The sequence below is a fragment of the Peromyscus leucopus genome, chromosome 8b (assembly GCF_004664715.2).
Source record: "Peromyscus leucopus breed LL Stock chromosome 8b, UCI_PerLeu_2.1, whole genome shotgun sequence".
Lineage (NCBI taxonomy): Eukaryota > Metazoa > Chordata > Mammalia > Rodentia > Cricetidae > Peromyscus > Peromyscus leucopus.
The window spans coordinates 89,444,783-89,462,939 of record NC_051086.1 but is presented as its reverse complement, the minus strand read 5'-3'; the positions used below and the strand labels follow the sequence as shown (position 1 = coordinate 89,462,939).

General features: G+C 52.1%; 1 protein-coding gene across 2 annotated transcripts in view; it reads right to left on the bottom strand.

Moving 5' to 3' along the window:
- Positions 1–7,973: 7,973 nt before the first annotated feature.
- Positions 7,974–18,157, bottom strand: part of Dcakd (dephospho-CoA kinase domain containing) — a 34,985-nt gene continuing 24,801 nt past the window's right edge. For both annotated transcript variants that reach the window (XM_028882644.2, XM_028882643.2), the window contains exons 2-5: positions 14,124–14,328; positions 13,574–13,777; positions 11,053–11,140; positions 7,974–8,544 (exon numbers count right to left, since the gene is read on the bottom strand). In XM_028882644.2, coding sequence (XP_028738477.1) covers positions 8,253–8,544; positions 11,053–11,140; positions 13,574–13,777; positions 14,124–14,235 — 696 coding nt within the window. In that variant the 5' untranslated portion in view covers positions 14,236–14,328 and the 3' untranslated portion in view covers positions 7,974–8,252. The remainder of the gene's footprint in view (positions 8,545–11,052; positions 11,141–13,573; positions 13,778–14,123; positions 14,329–18,157) is intronic.

The window sequence follows — 18,157 nt, the reverse complement described above, 5'->3', positions numbered from 1 at the left end:
TGATATTTTAAATACGAGTTCACTTAAAAATGGTATTTAAGGGCTGGAGAAACGGCTCAGCAGTTAAGAGCACTAGCTGCTCTTGTAGGGAACCCAGGTTAGATCCCCAGCACTCATGTTCCATCTTTAACTCCAGTTCCAGGGATTCCTATGTCCTCTTCTGGCCTCTGTGGGCCCTGCTGCACATGGTGCATTGATATACATGCAGGCAAAACACCCACGAACATAAAATAAAATTTAAAAATCACATTTAAATTAATGTTTCTTTTTTTGACAAAGTTATGTATCCCAGGTTGGCCTCGAACTCTGTGTAGCTAAAATGATCTTGAACTCTCTCTCTCTTTTATGAGACAGGGTTTCTCTGTGTAGCTTTGCACCTTTCCTGGAACTCACTCTCTAGCCCAAGTTGGCCTTGAACTCACAGAGATCCACCTGACTCTGCCTCCCGAGTGCTGGGGATTAAAGGTGTGCGCCACCACAGCCTGGCTGATCTTGAACTCTTGATCCTTCTGCCCCTACCAAATGCAGATTTTGTTTTTGTTTTTCTAAGACAGGGTCTTGCTAGATAACCCTGAACTTAAAAAATCCCCCATATCTGGCTCTTTCTACTCTTTCGGGGCACCTCTGACACCATTCTTAAATGCTGGTGTGGATCCCATCTATGACTTTGTTCTTATGATGATGCCATCAGTAATCCATCCCGTTCCACTGGCAGAGCTACCCTGGGCGGCAGCAGCCCCTCCACCCTGTAGAGTTCTTTGCATAATCTCACTGGGGAAACTCTGAGTGTGTGTGTGTGTGTGGGGAGAACAGAGCTGCCTGCTTCTCTTTAACACATAAGGAGGCTGAGCCTCTGTGAGGTCAAATGTCTTGGCCAAGGTCATATAGCTATGTCAGGGTGGAGGACTAGGCTTTCCTGACTCCAGATCCGACGTAGCCCAGGAGGTGCCTCTCCCTCCAAACTGGCATGCACCCACCCTGCACCCCTCTCTTCCTGTGGTCCCTCAGAAGTCACTCTTCCATCTCTCTGCTCTGGGAACCTCCCATTACAAACGGCCTGTGGGGACCATTGCCTCTCCATCCTCCGTGAGAGCCAGGGTCTGATATCACTTTAGACCCTTAGGCCTGTGATTTCCCCCATCGAAGCTGGTGCCTTTCCCCTGCCATGAAAAGCCGGCCCCTTTGTACCTGCCCGTAAGTGCTGTGAGATGCAGCGGCCCCGGCTGAGGCTCCCTGCTTGCCCTCCCACCCCGCGCCTGCCCTTCCCACCTCTAGTGGAGCCCCACCCTGGAGATGAGCATATGCATTGATATCACAGAACTGTGTCTTTAATTTCTCCCCCAGTCTGTCCCTGGAACGTGATAAAAATACCAGCATTGATCTTTTTTTTCCCTTCCCCTTCTGCCAGGATAATGTTTACCCAGGTGTCAATCAGGAGAAGAATTTGGCTTCCTAATTTCTCTTCTCCTCCCTGGGGGCTGAGCATCTCCCCGCCTCACATGGACACTGAGCAAGAATCAAGGTTACTAATAATCCCCCAGCACACACAGCCACCGAGAGCACATATATTAAAGTCACATATTGATTTATATTTTCGGGCCCCTCTGCCTTTCTGCCCAGTCTCAGCCTTTCCCTCTGCCAAGGAGAAAAAAAGAATTACATAGCTATATTTATCTCCAAGATGTTTAGTGTAAAGAGCATTGTGTCCGACACTAATTCCCAACCCCCTCTGGTCCTCTTGGGGGGTATTTTTTTAAAATAGTGCGGCATTATCTAGCCACAAACATTTATCTTCTGGCTGTTGGTTCTTTATATTTTCTCTGAAGGAAGCAGTGAGAGATTTAAGGTAGATTGTCAGAAGGACTTTCTGATTTGATAAATGATAGGATACCATGCTGGAAGGAGGGATTTGAATAGAAGCGAGTCTATTGGAGACAGACAGGTGAGAAGCATGCGTAGGAGGGAAAGGCAAATAAGTTCAGTAACCTTGAAAAATCACTCATCAGGCCAGGAGCGGTGGCCTGTGCCTTTAATCCTACCACTTGGGGGAGACAGAAGCAGGTAGATCTCTGTGAGTTCCAGACCAATTAGAGCTATATTGTGAGACCTTGTCTCAAATTAATTGATTGATAGATTAATAATCAATCATCACTCCAAATAACACAATGTAATTATTGGCTTGTGGTCCCATTTCACAGTTGAGAAAAATGAGGGTTAGAGGTGAATTTATCTCTCACTGGGGATCTGAATTTCATCTCAGCTTGTTTCCTTCACCTCCAGTTTCTCCTCTAGGGGTGTCTGAATCTTTCCCCAAGGAGCTGGGACAAAGGGAGAGCAAAGATCCTGACCAGGCAGGGAAGTGGCGTGGTAAGTAGGCATTGTAGAAATGGTGTGGAGGGCCAGCTGTAGGCTGGGCTACAGGCCTCCCGCACACTGCTCGTCCCGCACACTGCTCATCCCACCCAGAGCCCCTGTCACTCTGTCTACCGTGGTGGCCTTTAGAAATGTCAAACTCTTGGACTGCAGTTCTCCCAAGGGACTCTGGGGATGGAGTCGGTGAATACAGGAAGGAAGGGAACATTGGTATAACTTAGGCCCCTTCCTCACACCTCTGAGAAGCTCACCCTTTCTCCTCACAGGGACACTGGGAGGTGGCCCTATTTTACGCAGGGAAAAACTGAGACCTAGTAGCATGCCCAAGCGAAAGGCAGAACCTGGTGTGTGGTCCAGCTGCCCTCATCCCTGCAGGACATAGAAACCTGGGCTAGGAGCCGCTGGCCACCATCTCCAGATTCTCCCTGATCCCCTTACCTGGCTTTGGTTAGCCTTGGGGTCAAGGCTGGTTTTTAGCTCCCCTCCAGGCCTGAAAGAACAGCTCCTAAATGACTGTCCTGATGTACCTATGCTGGGACAGAGTCCTAGAATTGGCCTGACCAGCTCATGTGGTCCTCCAGGCCTACAGTCAGACCTGGAGTCACCTCTCACTCAGTGCCCCTCACATCACTCTAGAACCTATCTACACACACACACACACACACACACACACACACACACACACACACACCAAAGCAGGGGCAGTGGACTTTATTATTTTCAAGACAGTGCCTCATGTATTCCAAGTTGGCCTCATAGTTACTATTACTGAGGATGACCTTGAAACTTGTGATTCTCTTGCCTGCATGTAGAGATTACAGGTCAGAACCACTAGTTGTATGCAGTGCTGGGGATCGAACCCGGGACTTAATGTATGCTAGGGAAAGACTCTACTGAGCTACATCCTCAGCCCAGAAGAGGAGTATCATGTACAGAACCCAGAGTCTCCAAGCACAACACGGCACCTCGTTTTGATCATCATACCTGGTAAAGGATAAGCCTCATAATCAATCACAGATGGAGAAACCCAGGCTCAGGGAAAATAAACTCCCCGAGGTCACTCACCGGGTAAGTGGACTTGCCGGGATCGGGGCTAGGTGCGTGTGGCCCACAGTCCTTTGAAACTCTGATCACTAGGTTACTCCCATAATACAGGCTTAGAAGTGGCAGCAGGGGCCAGACCAGCGCAGGGTGCAGAGGGAATCAGCAACAAGGACTTTTTCGGAGAACTTTTCCCATTGAAAATCTGTTCCCTAGCGGCCACGGGTGATGTATGGCTGGAGCTGATGAGAAACGTGCGGTGGAATGGAGACCGGCGGCGCGGGCGGCCCATGCGGGGGCAGCGCGGCATTGAGATTCCGCAGGGCGCGGGGGGCGGCGCAGGCCCTGACACGGGCCGGGTAATTGATCTGGAGGTGCCAATTTGCAGCAACTAAATATTTGGTTTCTGCTTCTGCCTGCTCCGCGCTCTGCTCAAACAAACTTCAATTAAAAGCGAAAAGCAAGCGTAGGGAGGCAGCGCGCCCGGGTCCCCGCGGCCGGATCGATGGCACCCAGCCTGCGGGCTGCCGAGCGCCTAACGGTGGGGCGGGAGGCACCGCCTACCAGGGCAGAGCCGGCGCCCTCTTTCGGATCGCTGAGCACTGGGCGCATGGCCCAGGAGAGGCAGCGCCAGAGGGGGGACCTCGGAGTCACTAGAACCCAGGAGCATCAAGCCGTGGTCACACACAGGACCAGCCTGACACCTCCATCCCTGATGTGAGCCCGCACACTCGACCTGAGGCCCTGGGCACTGACTCTGCTTTCCAGCTGCTTCTCAGCAGAAGAACTTTGAACATGACCTCACCTGTGTTTTCTCTGCATCTTCTAGAGTCCCAGATTCATCTTCCCTACCCACGGCTGCCCATCACGTCTACCATTGGGTGGGCGGAAGAGCAGTAGGTGACTCCACCCCAGACCCACCCCTGGAGGGAAGCAGAAGAGAGGCTTTGGAACTAAAACAGCTATAGAAAGAAGAGGACGGAGCGGGGACCTCCAGTCACAGTTCTGTTGGGGTTCCAAATGGCCACTCACTGGGGACCGGGGTTCACAGACTAGTTTTTGCTCCTCAGGGATCTTCCGGTCCTTTGGGGGAGATTTCCTGTGGCAGAAAGGGGGAACTCCGGTGGGAGAGGGAGGCGGAGGCTCTGTGGCATGGGCAGGCTGAAGGGGGGCTGAAGACAGTTCTGGAGAGGACTGGTGAGGGAGGAGACGGGGTTGGCAGAGGGGCACCCAAGTGCGCGCAGATCTTGGCAGACAGTGAAGGTTACTTGGAGTCCTTTCCTAGGAGCCAGAGGTGGGAGCCATGGCAGAGGGACTGGGGAGGTGAGGAGGACCCCACCTCCACACTCCTGTGCTTCACCTTCTGGACTGGAAGGCTGAGTGCATTATGTTTTTTTTTTTTAACCCCACTGGCTAAGTCAGGCTATTCCAAGCCTCCCCCTACTCCCCCATGGAGCCTAGGTATCAATCCTGAGTTCTGATATCCCTACCCTGGGGCTGCTTGGCTGGGGCCGGCTGTGGGAGTACAGGTTCGTTTGACCAGTGAGAACCTGAGTTTCTAGGCCCTCAGGTGAGTCTTGCAGGGTCCCCTGGGTGCCACCCACCCCGGTCTCTAGTCCTGTCTGGAGTACAATGGTCTCATGTGTGGTTTTCTAGCTTCATCTCCAGGCAAACTCCTTGAAGCGCAGGTTTCACCTGAGGATTCACCCTCATGGGTCTTCAGCCTCTGCGTTTCTCCATGGCTTGAGGCTCCAACCTCCCCACAAAAAAAGCTTGATCCAAAGCTCTATGTGAGGCTGAGGAAGAGCCCAGGGCTGGAGTGTCCCCAAGAGCCTCCCCATCCACCCCTCCCCGACACTGCCTGCCCAGGGTGGGGGAGAAGAGGGGAGCCATGGCTGCAGGCTCCCTGCCTTCAGCCCCTTCCCCGCCTGCAAGCTGGAAGCCTGCTCCCTCCCATTCCCACCCCACCCCAGGGCTGAGCTGTGGAGCAGAATGATTTCCTGTAATTGGCCAGCAATCCGGCCGCCCGACTTGTTCTATCGACATGCTGGTTAGCTGGAAATTGTATTGGAATCTGAACGATGGGAGGGAAGGGAGGGGAGGAGGTGGTCAGGAGCAAGGAGAGGCAGCTTTGGGTCCCGGCTGGGTGCTGCTTTAGCTGAGAGTGGGATGTAGGAGCCATCAGCCAAGCTCTCCCTTCCCTGAGCAGAGCAGGAAAGCGACCCGCTACATCACCTCCTTCCCTTTCTTCTCCAGCCATCTTCCAGGGCCTCTAGTGGCCATCCATGTGACCCCTCACCAGTGGTCAGGTCTACCATCCACTCCTGGAGCTCAAGTGCCTTTGTGAGAACAAGGAATACTCAGGAAAGACACTGCCTTCCCACCCAATTTCTCCCGCGCTTTCTCTTGCTCTGCTCCTTGTCCCGTAAGGATAGAGAAGGTATCTGAAGCCTTGCCAATAACTGCCGGATAGTATTACCGATGGAGGGACACCGCTGGGAATCCAGAATGGTGCTCACAGCATGTGGCTGCATCCACCTCCACCCCTCTGAAAGCTCTGTAAAATTCTGCCCCCACATCACCCACCCCATGTGCAGACTAGAAGACAATGGAGACCGTGCTTTGCAAAGTGCAAGACTGTGAATTAGCCGCGGGCAACTTGGAGCAGGAGAGACAAGTGGCTTTAGGGGACTGCCTGCAGCCCTCCCAAGAGGCAGGTGAACGTGCAGTTCCCACAGGCATCCTATTGCTCTTCTTAGGGTGATGAGGACCAAGCTAGAAACTGCGGCCCAGGGACTGAAGAGGGGTGGAGGTAAGATCTGTGTAGCTCACACTGGTGTGTAACCCCCAACTGTCACTTTAGCTTCTCTAACACTGGGGGTACGGGCGTGCACTACCACACCCAGATCCCATTCCACCTGGGTCTTAACGTGCTCAGGGTCAGGTGGCCGTACATCCCGAGGGATAGTTTAGGCTCTGAAGCCCAGATCCCTGCTTGGGTGAGTGCTGCCACCTGCTGGCCACAGGGGAGGACACCTGCTCTGTGTTCCAGGTGGAGGGGCCCAATTAAACAGGCACTCGAGCCCAAGCAGGAAAGCAAGCTTTTTCCAAAGCCACCTTGGTCAGTAGGTCAGAAGGGAGGGGGAGACTGGGGAGCAGAGCAGGTTGAGGCTACCAGGGACTGTGCGCAACTGCACAGGCTTCTGCAAACCTTCCAGACCAAGGTTCTGTCACACTCTACAGCAAATTTAGAGAGCCAGGCCAAGAAAGAAGGAACTGTTAGAACATCACGGTTTGCAAAGGGTTTTTAACTGTCCTTAACTTACCATGCAGAAACCAAAGGCAAAGAGACAGAACGGGGTCCCAATCCTGGGTCTGCTGCTCCTCCTGAGAGGTGACTCAGGTAGTGTACATTTCAGAACCTGCATGACCCAAACCAAATCCCCCCAATGCTCTGCAGTTTGTCCTTACTGCACACATTGTGTCCAGAATGCCACAGGAATTGTTTCCTCACTCACTGGGTTACAGGGTCCTGCTGGAGTCCATAGTTTCTCCCCTTTGCCAGGTTCTGCTAGACCCCCACCCAACTGAGGGAGCCGGCAGCTCCAGCCACCTCTTCCACTTCCTCACAGCCCCTTTTGTGCTGCTTGGAAATGTGCAGGAAGTTAATGAGCTGCTCTCTGAGGTTTGAGCAGCTCTGTGAAAGAGGGCATTAAAAATGGCCACTACCACATTCACATTAGTCACACTCATTTCTGGCCTTAATAGGCTGCTGGGAACAAGATCTACACATCAGCAGGTCTGCAGGCGCTGGGAGGGAAGGCTGATGTCTGTACTGGTCTAATTGGGCTGGGGAAGAAAAAACAGGCCTGCGGGATGAATGGATGTGATCTGCCCAACACCTCCACCCACCTCCTAGAGGTGCGGACCTGGCTGAGCCCTCTGCGTAGGCCTCCTCGGTGTGAGCAGAGGCCAAGTGGAATTCAGCGGACATTTTAGATCAATTCCATTTATTGAGCACCAGTGGAGAGCTGTAGTACACTGGAGAGGAGTCAGCCCTGCCTCCTAGAGGCATACAGTCTAGGAGAGATCAGTTTCCTGTTGGTTATTCTACCATGGATTAAGATAAAACATGGGGTGCCTGACCAGGGGCAGCCAGGGGTAAGGTACTGCAGGGCAGGGAGCATCTGGGGGAGGCACAGAGGTCAGGCAGCATGGGCTGGGGACGCCACAGCACCCCCCAGAGGAGTCACACTGCACCCTGGCAAAAGGCTTCAACCCAGGAGACAGCTGTTTGAAGAAGGCCTTCAGTTTAGAAGGATTTGCTGTGGTCCACAGGGAGTTTGTGGCCGGCGGTGGTGGTGGTGGTGGTGCATGCCTTTAATCCCAGCACTCGGGAGGCAGAGGCAGGCGGATCTCTGTGAGTTCGAGGCCAGCCTGGTCTACAAAGTGAGATCCAGGAAAGGCGCAAAGCTACACAGAGAAACCCTATCTCGAAAAACCAAAAAACCAACCCCCCCCCCAAAAAAAAAAAAAAACCACAGGGAGTTTGTGGCCATGATAGGGCAGATGCCCCAAGAGGGCTCAAGCCCAAGAAACTGTGGGCTACATTGTTGTAACCGTGGTGAGGGCCACAGAGACCGCTGTTCTGCCACCGTGGGTATTGTTCTGAGGGGCACTAGGGATGAGGGGCTCTAGGGAGGGAGGGAAGGGGCACCTGATAGTGAGTTCTTTCTGCTGAGTCCCAGACTGGATGAGTGAATGTAGTGTTGAGGACGTGGTACCTGACTTAGGTCTCTAAGGAGGAGGCCTAAGCCTTGCTGCCTTGGTGTACCCAGTTAAGGAGAGGGCAGGAGGTAACGGGTGAGCAGGTAAAGGAGGCTGGCAATGCCTGCTAGGCCCGTTAGGAACCCGAGCCTCAGTGGCAGGTACTCCATGGAGCGTTCCAGCTTGGCATGCAAGAGGATGACCTGGCGTCTGGTGAGGCTCCACTCCCCCGAGTTGTCCAGAACGTGGTTGGCCATGCGGGCCTTGTCCTTCAGGGGCAGCTGGGCGTTGATCCTTGCCTCTGCATCCTCACGATTCAGGTTGTTCCGCTTCATCAGGCGCGCCAGCTGTGTATCTCGGTCACTAGGGACAGGGCAAAAGTGCATGTGGACCCCGGCCTCCCTCTCTGCAGCAAGTGGGCAGCTAGGTCGGGCCCAGCCTGGGACACAGGCTTGGACAGCATGTTCCCTTAGCAAACTACTTCTCCTGTGGTCACACAGGCGCCACCCTGACAGGCTGAGATAGGTCCTGGAGAACTGGACCCCACCCTATCAACCACCTCAGACTCCCAACAAGAGGGGGTGGACTCTAGTAGCTGTTTCCCACTATCTAGGTCTGTCTGTCTGTCCATTGGCCTGAGTTTTCCTTGCTATAAAATGGGAGGATTTTACCAGTCCAGGCCTTTGTTTGCAACTTGAGAAACAGAACAAAGCCAGACAGAAGCAAGCCTCCTCTATGAAAGTTAACCTCATTATAGAGAGGCTGTAGTGGGCACATTCAGCTTTAGTCAAGGCATGTTTGTGACTGGGGACGAGAATGGAGCTGGCTGGCAGTCACCGGGCTGGGGACGAGAATGGAGCTGGCTGGCAGTCACCTGGGAGTGCATTCTTCCACAGGCGTGGTACAGAACAGAGAGCCTCCCGGGACATAAGGGCAGCAGCAGCCTCCCCAGGGCTGTGACAGCGAATGCTGGACTTTGTTGATGGCAGTTTTTCTTTGCTCACTTCATAAGTCAATTTTTTTCAAAAACATTAAGGATCACATTTAGGTACAATCGTTCTTCAGGAACTGCTCCATGCTGGCTCACAAGGTACAGACAGATCCTTTTGACAAGCAAATAATCAAACTGTCCCTTTTCTGATCCCTGGATATAGATTTGGGGTTTTCTGTTTGTTTGTTTGTTTGTTTTTATTTTGTTTGAGACAGGGTTTCTTGAACTCACAGAGATCTGCCTGCCTCTGCCTCCCAAGTGCTGGGATTAGAGGCATGCGCCACCATTGCCCAGCTAGGTTAATTGTTTTTAGAGATTTATTTTTCTCTTTTTTTTTTTTTTTTTTTTTTTTTGGTTTTTTGAGATAGGGTTTCTCAGTATAGTTTTGTGCCTTTCCTGGAACTCACTTTGTAGACCAGACTGGCCTTGAACTCACAGAGATCCACCTGCCTCTGCCTCCCAAGTGCTAGGATTAAAGGCGTGTGCCACCATCGCCCAAGATTTATTTTTATTTTGAGTGTTTTGCCTGCATGTATGTAAAGGCATTAAGTATGCACTTGGTGCCCACAGAAGCCAGAAGGAGTTGGATCCCCTGGAACTGGAGTTATAGATGTTGTGAGCCAGCATGTGGATGCTGGGAACTGAACCTGGGTCCTCTGAACATGTGCTCTTAAATGCTAAGCATCTCTACAGCCCCCTAATTTTGTTATTAAAGCACAGAGAATCCAAGGACTTAATAGGACCCTCCTGGCCTCAGCTGGCATCTTCCACAAACAGAATAAAGCACCCAGAGAGGCTGGGATACAGCTTAGTTATTAGAGCGCTTGCTTAACATGGACAAGGCCTGGCTTCTGTCTTCATCACCACAAAAACAGACAAGGGAGAGACTGAAGGTTTACGTGGGAGGCACAGCCCTGTGGAGAAACTGACAGGCTCAGGGGATTCAGACTGAGTGACAGCCCATGAGAGATCTGGGTAGGGTAGGGCAATGCTCAGGGCACTGAGTGTTCCAGTGTACTAGGAGCCTCCCACACATCGATCCCTTGAGAATCACCTTGTGCCCAAAATACCTGCAGAGCCAAGGCCCACCTATCTGTCTGCATACTTGTGACATCTGGGAAGTTTCTGGGAAGCAGAGACACCCTGCAGCCTCGTCTAGTCTCTCACCCGCAGGGACTGTGACTCATTTCTCTGGCAGCTTGATTCTTTTGTTTGCCAAACCTGAATTCTGATTTGCTTCCTGTCCTGGGGGATTCTGAGAAGAAAGCTCCTTCCTTAGATTCTTCTGACAGCTGCATCCACACACTCTCTACCCAGAGGTGATCCCGAACACATCCTGCTCTCTATTCACGGGTGCTACCCATGGGATGATCTCGAACACATCCTGCTCTCTATTCACGGGTGCTATCAATTGGTGATTGTGAACACATTCTTCAACTACCTCCACTTCCATTTCCCCCCTGTAACTCATAAGTGTCCCTCTGCCATGAGTACCTCATGCTGAAAAATAAGAGAATGAAGCGGTAAACACGGGAGTTGGGGAAGTGGTGAAGTGCTCCAGGATGAAGAAGGGAGCCACTGAGTAACAGGGTGGCCGGCCAGAGGCAAAACCAGGTAAGCGCAACTGAAGTGTCTCCAATAGCCAGCAGGGGGAGCCCTTCTCAAACACTTAGCAAGGCCTGGGGGACCCTCTTAACTCATACCTGCCCCAGGTGCATCAGGATCAGGTAAAAACACTGGTTTCTGTAAGCTTGGGTACCACTACCCCACCTCACTTTGTGCCTTGGCCACACCATGGGCAAAGTGTGAAGGGATGCTTCCCAGGTACATCTCCCCTGCGTCCTTCCCAGCCCGTCAGGCAGGCCAGGCCTCACACTTACCAGTACACTACCACGGTATGCTTCATGTACTTGAGCAGCTTCTTGGTCTCAAACAGGAGGGGGATGTCCAGAATGACGTAGCGGTACCCTGGAGAGAGGAGGGAAAACTCCCAAGTTCAATTCTGCAAGGACACCAGGAAGGATGCTTGTGACCAGCCCCTGCCACAGAGAATGCCCCAGCAGATGGGAGACCTTCCAAGGACAGACATACCCTGAGTGCCAGCCAGTTCCAATGCCATTCAGAGCAGAATGCTGCAGAAAATAACTTCTGGCTGGCTGACCAGGGAAGACCTTGGAGAAGGACTGGCATTTGGACTGGCTTTGAAAAGCAGGGAAGACGTGATACTTGGAATGAGAAGGTGGAGGCGAGGCGTTCCGATGAGGACCAGCAGAACCCAGGCGCTGGGAGGTTCTGTGCAGACCGGGTGGAGGTGGAAAGCACAGCGCATCAGAGGAGACTAGGTGGTCAGGGTAAACCTTGACCTTCAACCCCAAGTTATTTCTGACTGGAGACAAGACAACTGGAAAGAGTTTCTGGAGATGCTGAGGCCTTTCTGCCCTATTTCATCTTACACTGGCTCAAAAAAGCCAGGGCAGGCCCTTTCCTGGAAGCCAGGTCCAGACACGGCTGCCTTTTCAAGAGTCCCATGGCTGCCTCCGCAGCTTCCTGTGAGACCTGTACCAGCCCAGAGCAGTGAAGGGGGTTCGAGTTAACACAGGGTTCCCTCAATGGAGAAGAGGCACTTCAGCCCTCCCTCACTGTGAATGGGCACACCCCGAGTAATGCACTCCGGCTGCCCCTTGTGCCCTGCCTGTGTGGATGAACAGAGTCGGAAGGGGTAAGAGGCAGCAGATAAGGACAGGGGCTGATGCCGCTCGGAGACCTGGGGCCCAGAGGGTCTCCTGTTCCAGACACTTTAACCATAGAACCACACACTAGTTGCTGGTTGCTCCCCATAACCTGCAGTTCAGGAAGCCTACTGGAAGCCTTGGCTGAGGAGGGCATTGGGTTCTTGAGCTCTGCTGACACCCCTTGGTTTGCGGCATCCCGTGTGACCTCAGGTCCTTAACAAAACTAATCTTTGTAATGAATGAAAGGAATACCTGCTTCACAGGGTGATGGGCAAGATTACAGGAGCTCTGAATGCATCCAACCACTGAGCAGCAGCCCAGCCCCTCAGCCAAGTGCCCCCGAAAGGATGGGTGTTATTGCTATTGTTCCTGGAGGAGGGAGGTTGGCACTGAGCCTCTCTACCTCCCATCTCACCCTCTCAGCTCAGCCAGAGAAAAGACCAGATCCTCCCCGGGCCTCTTATCTCCCTTTCCTGCTCCTCTCCCCTTCCTCCCTCCCCTCTTACTGTCCTTTCTCCTGGTCCCTCTTGGGAGCTGGAAGCCAGCTCTTTGGTTTGCCGGTAAAGGGCTATTCAGCTGTCACATCTCTCCTGCTTGATAAGCCCTGAAACTGTCCTGACTCCATTAAGACATCCGCCTGCCTACGCAGAGACCTCCCCAACAGCTGGTGATCTTATCTGACGTTTGATTATACCAACTTTGACAGTTGTATTTGTTATCCTCATCAGGGAGAAACAGGGACTCTGGAAGCCACAGCTGTCGCCCCATTTTTCACCTTATCGAACTGAAAAGAGTTCTCTGGCTTTTATTTAAGTGCTGGTGGTTGGGGAGGTGGGGAGGCTGGTGGATGACACGACGGGAGAGCTTTGGAGCTGGTGACATTATCCAACGCTTAATTTCAGAAGGGGGCAGCCACTGGTGCCTCGCAGCCCTGCAGATGTACTCAGAGCTGGCCTGGGAGCAAATGCAAAGGGCAGGAATGAAAGGCGGGCGGCTTTGCCAGGCTGGGGTGGGCACAGGGAGCAGTGTCACAGCGATGGGCTGGCAGACACTGGGGGAGGACAAAGGCAGGGTCCAGACTCCTTTTGAGAGAGGAAGAAAGACAACTTTGGCCAAGGGTCTCAGAGACAACCAGGGGAACGGGTTTGGAGCAGCAGGTGCCAGGAGCCAGCCCCAGCCTTTCCAGCGCTTTCAGGAATGAGAGGTAGGCTTGGGTCAACAGCACACATGCTTTTGATCATACTCTTTTAGAAGTAAGTATCGAGCAAAGAGCATGCTAGGGAGAGGGTCCCTACTCTGTACACAAGAACCTGAGGCATGAAGGGTAAGGGGCCTGGCCATGGTTATAGTGGGAAAACTTGGAGACAACCAAAATGGATCCCCATACTCTCCAGGGAATAGCCTCCACAATATGGCTGATGGAGGAGCTAGGCCACTAGGCCTTCTACTGAAGCGCAGACCGGAGGCCATATAGACCAGAGGCTGGCAGGAAGTTTCCATGGCCTAGGCCAGCTTCTCTACCCTCCCATCTCTCCTGCAGAGGGAAGTACCAATAAACAGTGTGAACTCAGCAGCCTCGACAGCCACCTACCCTACCCTGGACCTTCAACTAGAGAGAGGCTTTGTGAAGAGACTGTCTGCCCCTCCAGCTCCAAGTCTAGAGTCTCACCTCGGAGAAAGTACTTGAAGGTCTCCTTCATCATTTCTTTGCGGATCTCAGGATGAGTGATGGAGTTGAGGAGCTGCCGACGATCAGGCTGGTTAAAGATCAGGTCTCCAAGGACCTTGCGGTCGATGTCGCCGTTCTCCAGCAAGACTTCAGTGCCAAAGGCCTCTACGATACGCCGGTGAGCCGGGTACCCTGGCTGGACGACTGTAAGATGAGGTAAGAGGCTGGGTCATTTCAGAGCCTCCAGCCATCCAGAAGACCCCCGAATGACCAGAGGCAAACTGATGGGGACCCAAGGCTGTTTCCTTCCATTGGAATGAGCAGAGCACATAGACTCCCTCAAGCCGGGGATGGAGCTGAGTTTAGGAAGACTGGACTCTTAGGGAGAATGAAGGACAAACAGAAGGGCCTTAAGGGCAAGCTGGAGCAGAGACAGGCAACCCGCCCAGGACAGTCTCACTCTCTGAATGCCCCAAGAAGACAGAAAGAGGAGGCTGATGGAAGAAAGGAAGCCGAGGGGAAGCTGCTGTGTACAATGGGTCCAACTCACCGTGCCGGGCAATGACGTCTACATCAATCACAGCACAACCCAGCTGCTGGAACACCTGGATGACGGAGCTCTTGCCTGAGGCAATGCCTCCCGTTAGGCCCACCAGGAACATCTTCCCAGGAGAGAGAGACTGGCAGAGTAGGAGCCAGGAAACACTGGACAGTTGGCACACTTGCCAATCAGCTGCTCCACCAGGCTGGAAAACCTGTTGTCAAGAGACATTCAGGCCCGGTCAGCACTGGCCACAAGGGCTGAAGGAGGACACAGCAGGGTGGGCAGGGCCTGGTCCAGGGCTTGAGGAGTTCTGGGGCTGCTTCTGAGAAGAAATTTCCAGTACTGTGTGTGTCGGTGCAGGCTGGCCGCTCGGGCCTGGTGCATGCTGGGCAAGTGCTGCCCATAAGCTATTCCCCAGGGCTCATCAGTGTGTGCCTGCCGGCCTTCGACTTGCCGTCCTCCTGCTTTAGGTTTCCACGTACCAGGGACTAAAGGCAGGTCTGTGGCATCGTTCTCAGTTTCGTCAAGTCTTTTTTCACATTTTAATTTTAGAGTGTGAGTACATGCCTTTCTTTGGAGGGCTTCATCGGTCAGGACCACTTTTGCTAACCTGCAGATTTACTGTCCTAATTATACTTTGCCTGGACTCACATGGAAATGAGTTTGCCTCTCCTGAAGACACAAGTGTGTGTGTGTGTGTGTGTGTGTGTGTGTGGCGGGGGAGGGGGGCACGTGGGTGTGGCACAGGATAGCAAGAAACCAACCTACAAGTTTACATCTGCCTAGCTCAGTCTCACATGGGTCAGGGCACAGAGAGGCGAGTATCTACCACAGACTCGGAGTCCAAACAGAGAACTAACTGAAGAATGCCACATTTGAAAAGTTAACCTGAGGACGCTGTCACCCCAGGTAGTCTCCCTCTCAAGAAAAGGGAGTTAGGGACAGCGTTCAATTGTACAAAGAGAAACTTAGACCGCTCAGCTGAAGCTCTGTGACAGAGAATGTGGCATCAGTGTCTTGGTTTCCATCTCTGCTGCTGTCCCTCAAGCACAGCTTTTCAACTAGGTGTGACAGCACAATCCTACAATCCTAGCACTTAGGGCATTAAGGACTGGGCTGCAGAGTGAGACTTGGTTTCTTTTTCTTTTTTTAAAATTTATTTATTTGCTATGTATACAGTATTCTTTCTGCACGCCTGCACGCCAGAAGAGGGCACCAGATCTCATTACAGATGGTTGTGAGCCACCATGTGGTTGCTGGGAATTGAACTCAGGACCTCTGGAGAGCAGCCAGTGCTCTTACCCTCTGAGCCATCTCTCCAGCCCTGAGACTTTATTTCTAAAAGAGAAGAAAACCCAAACAAGGGTTGGGGGACCAGGGATACGGCTCGGCAGGTGACGGTGTCTGCTGGCAAGCTGGCAATGAGTCCAATCCCGGGGCCCACACGGTGGAAGAACTGAGAACCGACACTCTCGAGTTGTCCTCTGACCTCCACACGTGCATGGAACACACACACACACACACACACACACACACACACACACACACACTTTTTTTTTAGAAGTAATTTCAAACTAAAACAAAACTCACAAAATGGCTTCACTCTGTTCCTGGCAGCTCTTGCCCATGCCATGACTTTCTCTACACATGCCATGATGCTCTTCAGTGCCAGCACACACTGCTGGCATCCCCTGTGAGACTCCTGTGCTATGAACTGCAGTGTTTCCCTCTCTGCTCAGAATTCTCTGCTCATACAGAAGCACAGTGGTTAATTACAGAAAAGACAGTATTTTCCCACTGTCATTCCTTGGCATTTAAGTATCATATCAGTGAATCTTTGGAGAATATTACCAAAATGTTTGATTTTAAAAATTGCTGTTTGAGTTGCTGACTTGAGTATCATCTAAAAAAATTATAAAATGAATTTGGGCAGAATTAAGGCACAATTTCCAACAACTTCTGAAACAGCCCTAAACATGCCTGTACCATTTTATACTATATACTCATATGAAAGTGTCCTCAGCATTGCTGCTCGGAAAATTCAAGTACCATCATCTCTGAAGAACGCTGAAGATAATCTACATCCTATAATACCAAATATGCAACCCTGATTTAATTAAAATCCTGCTTAGTGTGATGTACTCCTGTATCCCAGCACTCAGGAGAAAAAGGTAAGAGGATTATTACAAGTTTGAGGCCAGCCTGGTGTACATAGCAAAGCCTTGCCTCAAAAAGGCAAGAAAGGGCTGGAGAGATGGCTCAGGGGCTAGGAGCAGTTGGCTGCTCTTTCAGAGGACCCAGGTTTGATTCCTAGCACCCATAAGGTGGCTCACAACCACCTGTAAATCCAGTTCAAAGGACTTGGCCCCCTCTTCTGGCCTCTACAGGCACCAGGCACACACCTGATATAAATGCATATATTCAGACAAAACACTCACACACATCAAAACCCAAACCAAAGAGTGAATGATTTATGTAAAAACAGTGCGTCCACTGGTGTGCAAATCTGCGTCCAGCATGTGTATACCAAAGAAATGTGCTGAGCGTCTTCGTTTGCTTAGTCACCCTGCTGGCCCTTAAAATCAACTTCTTATTACCACTAACATGCATGTACCCAGAGTCACGTTCTGGTGAGAAGGGGGTTTGGTAGGAACATTTCAAGAAGTCCCTCTTTTCCTGAACACCAGCTGAGTGGGGGGGTGGGACTTGAACACAGAGATAAGGGCCAGCTTCCCACATGAGAGGCCGACTGACTGACAGACTCAGCTGAAGGGACTTGGAAGACCATCTAGCCAAGCTGACCTCAACCCATGCCCACAGAGCTGCCCAGACTCCTCCTGAGAATGGAATGGAATCCAGTCTCTGGGGATAGAGCAGCCTCGGCAATTCTGGCATACGGCAGGGCTCAGAACAGATCCTAGCTCTTCACTTACAGCAGCACATAGTGAGGAGCAGAGGAAGAAACCTGCTCAGACTAGGTTTGAACTCACTAGATAGCTGAGGATGACCTTGAACTCCTGATCCTTCCAAGTACTAGGACTGTGTGTGTGTATGTACATCATTCCTAGTAGCTGACTCTTGATTGTCATACTGTTGTTCTACAGAAAGGGAGGAAGAGTGTTTGTGTCAATGTCCAAGACACAGATGTCAAGTGCAGGCTCCAGTGGCAACCAAAGGAACAGCCACTCTTCAGTGCCTTCGGCCTGCACCTGTGGAAACAGTCAGACACTCTGCCTTCACAAGGAGGACCGAGGAGACTGAGGAATACGTGCACAGGGAGGCCCTCGGCTGCTGGCTTGAAGGGGATGGGTAAGAACCAGCTGTTCCTGTCCAGCAAGCCCTTGGTGACTCACTCCCTCCCCAGCTGTTGACTAAGCCCCTCTGTGCTTGGCAGCCATGTGCCAGGAACCTCTCGACAACCCATGGAAACCACAGGTCTTGCCCTGTGGGAAAACTGGAGACAGACGGGAACAAATGAAAACAGCTGGGAGCAACAGAGTGCCAGTGGGGAGCAGGACCAGCCAGGTGACACTGGTGCTGCCCGGCCCAAGAGCCCCTTTGCACTCTAGGCTGTCCATAGAGTAGGCTGTGCCAGGAAATGAAGCTAAACTAGGGCCCACTGTCCTTCCAAAGCCTGGAAAGGCAGAGAGCAAGGCTTCCTATACCAAATTCCAAGTACCACTCAGACCTGTCAACAGCTCCCGCAGCTCACGTGAATGGCCACCTTGAACAACCTATGTTGCTAATCAAGCCATTATTTTCCAGACTCCACCTCACTTCCCCTGTTCAACTACTGCTGAGACAGAACGTCACAGCCACCCTCTAAGCCTGGCCAAATCTGAGTCCTCTGCAAAGCTTTCAAAAAGAGATGTAGAACCCAGACTGGACACCAGCCTTAAATAGAAACCAGCCAGGTAGAAGCACTGGCTGAGAGGGGCGGTTATGGGCTACACAGAGAGGCCTGGGTCTCTGTCCATGAACCTGTGAAGCTACCTATGTGCCCTCAAGGAGCTACGAAGCCTGGGCCAGAGTGGAAGCGC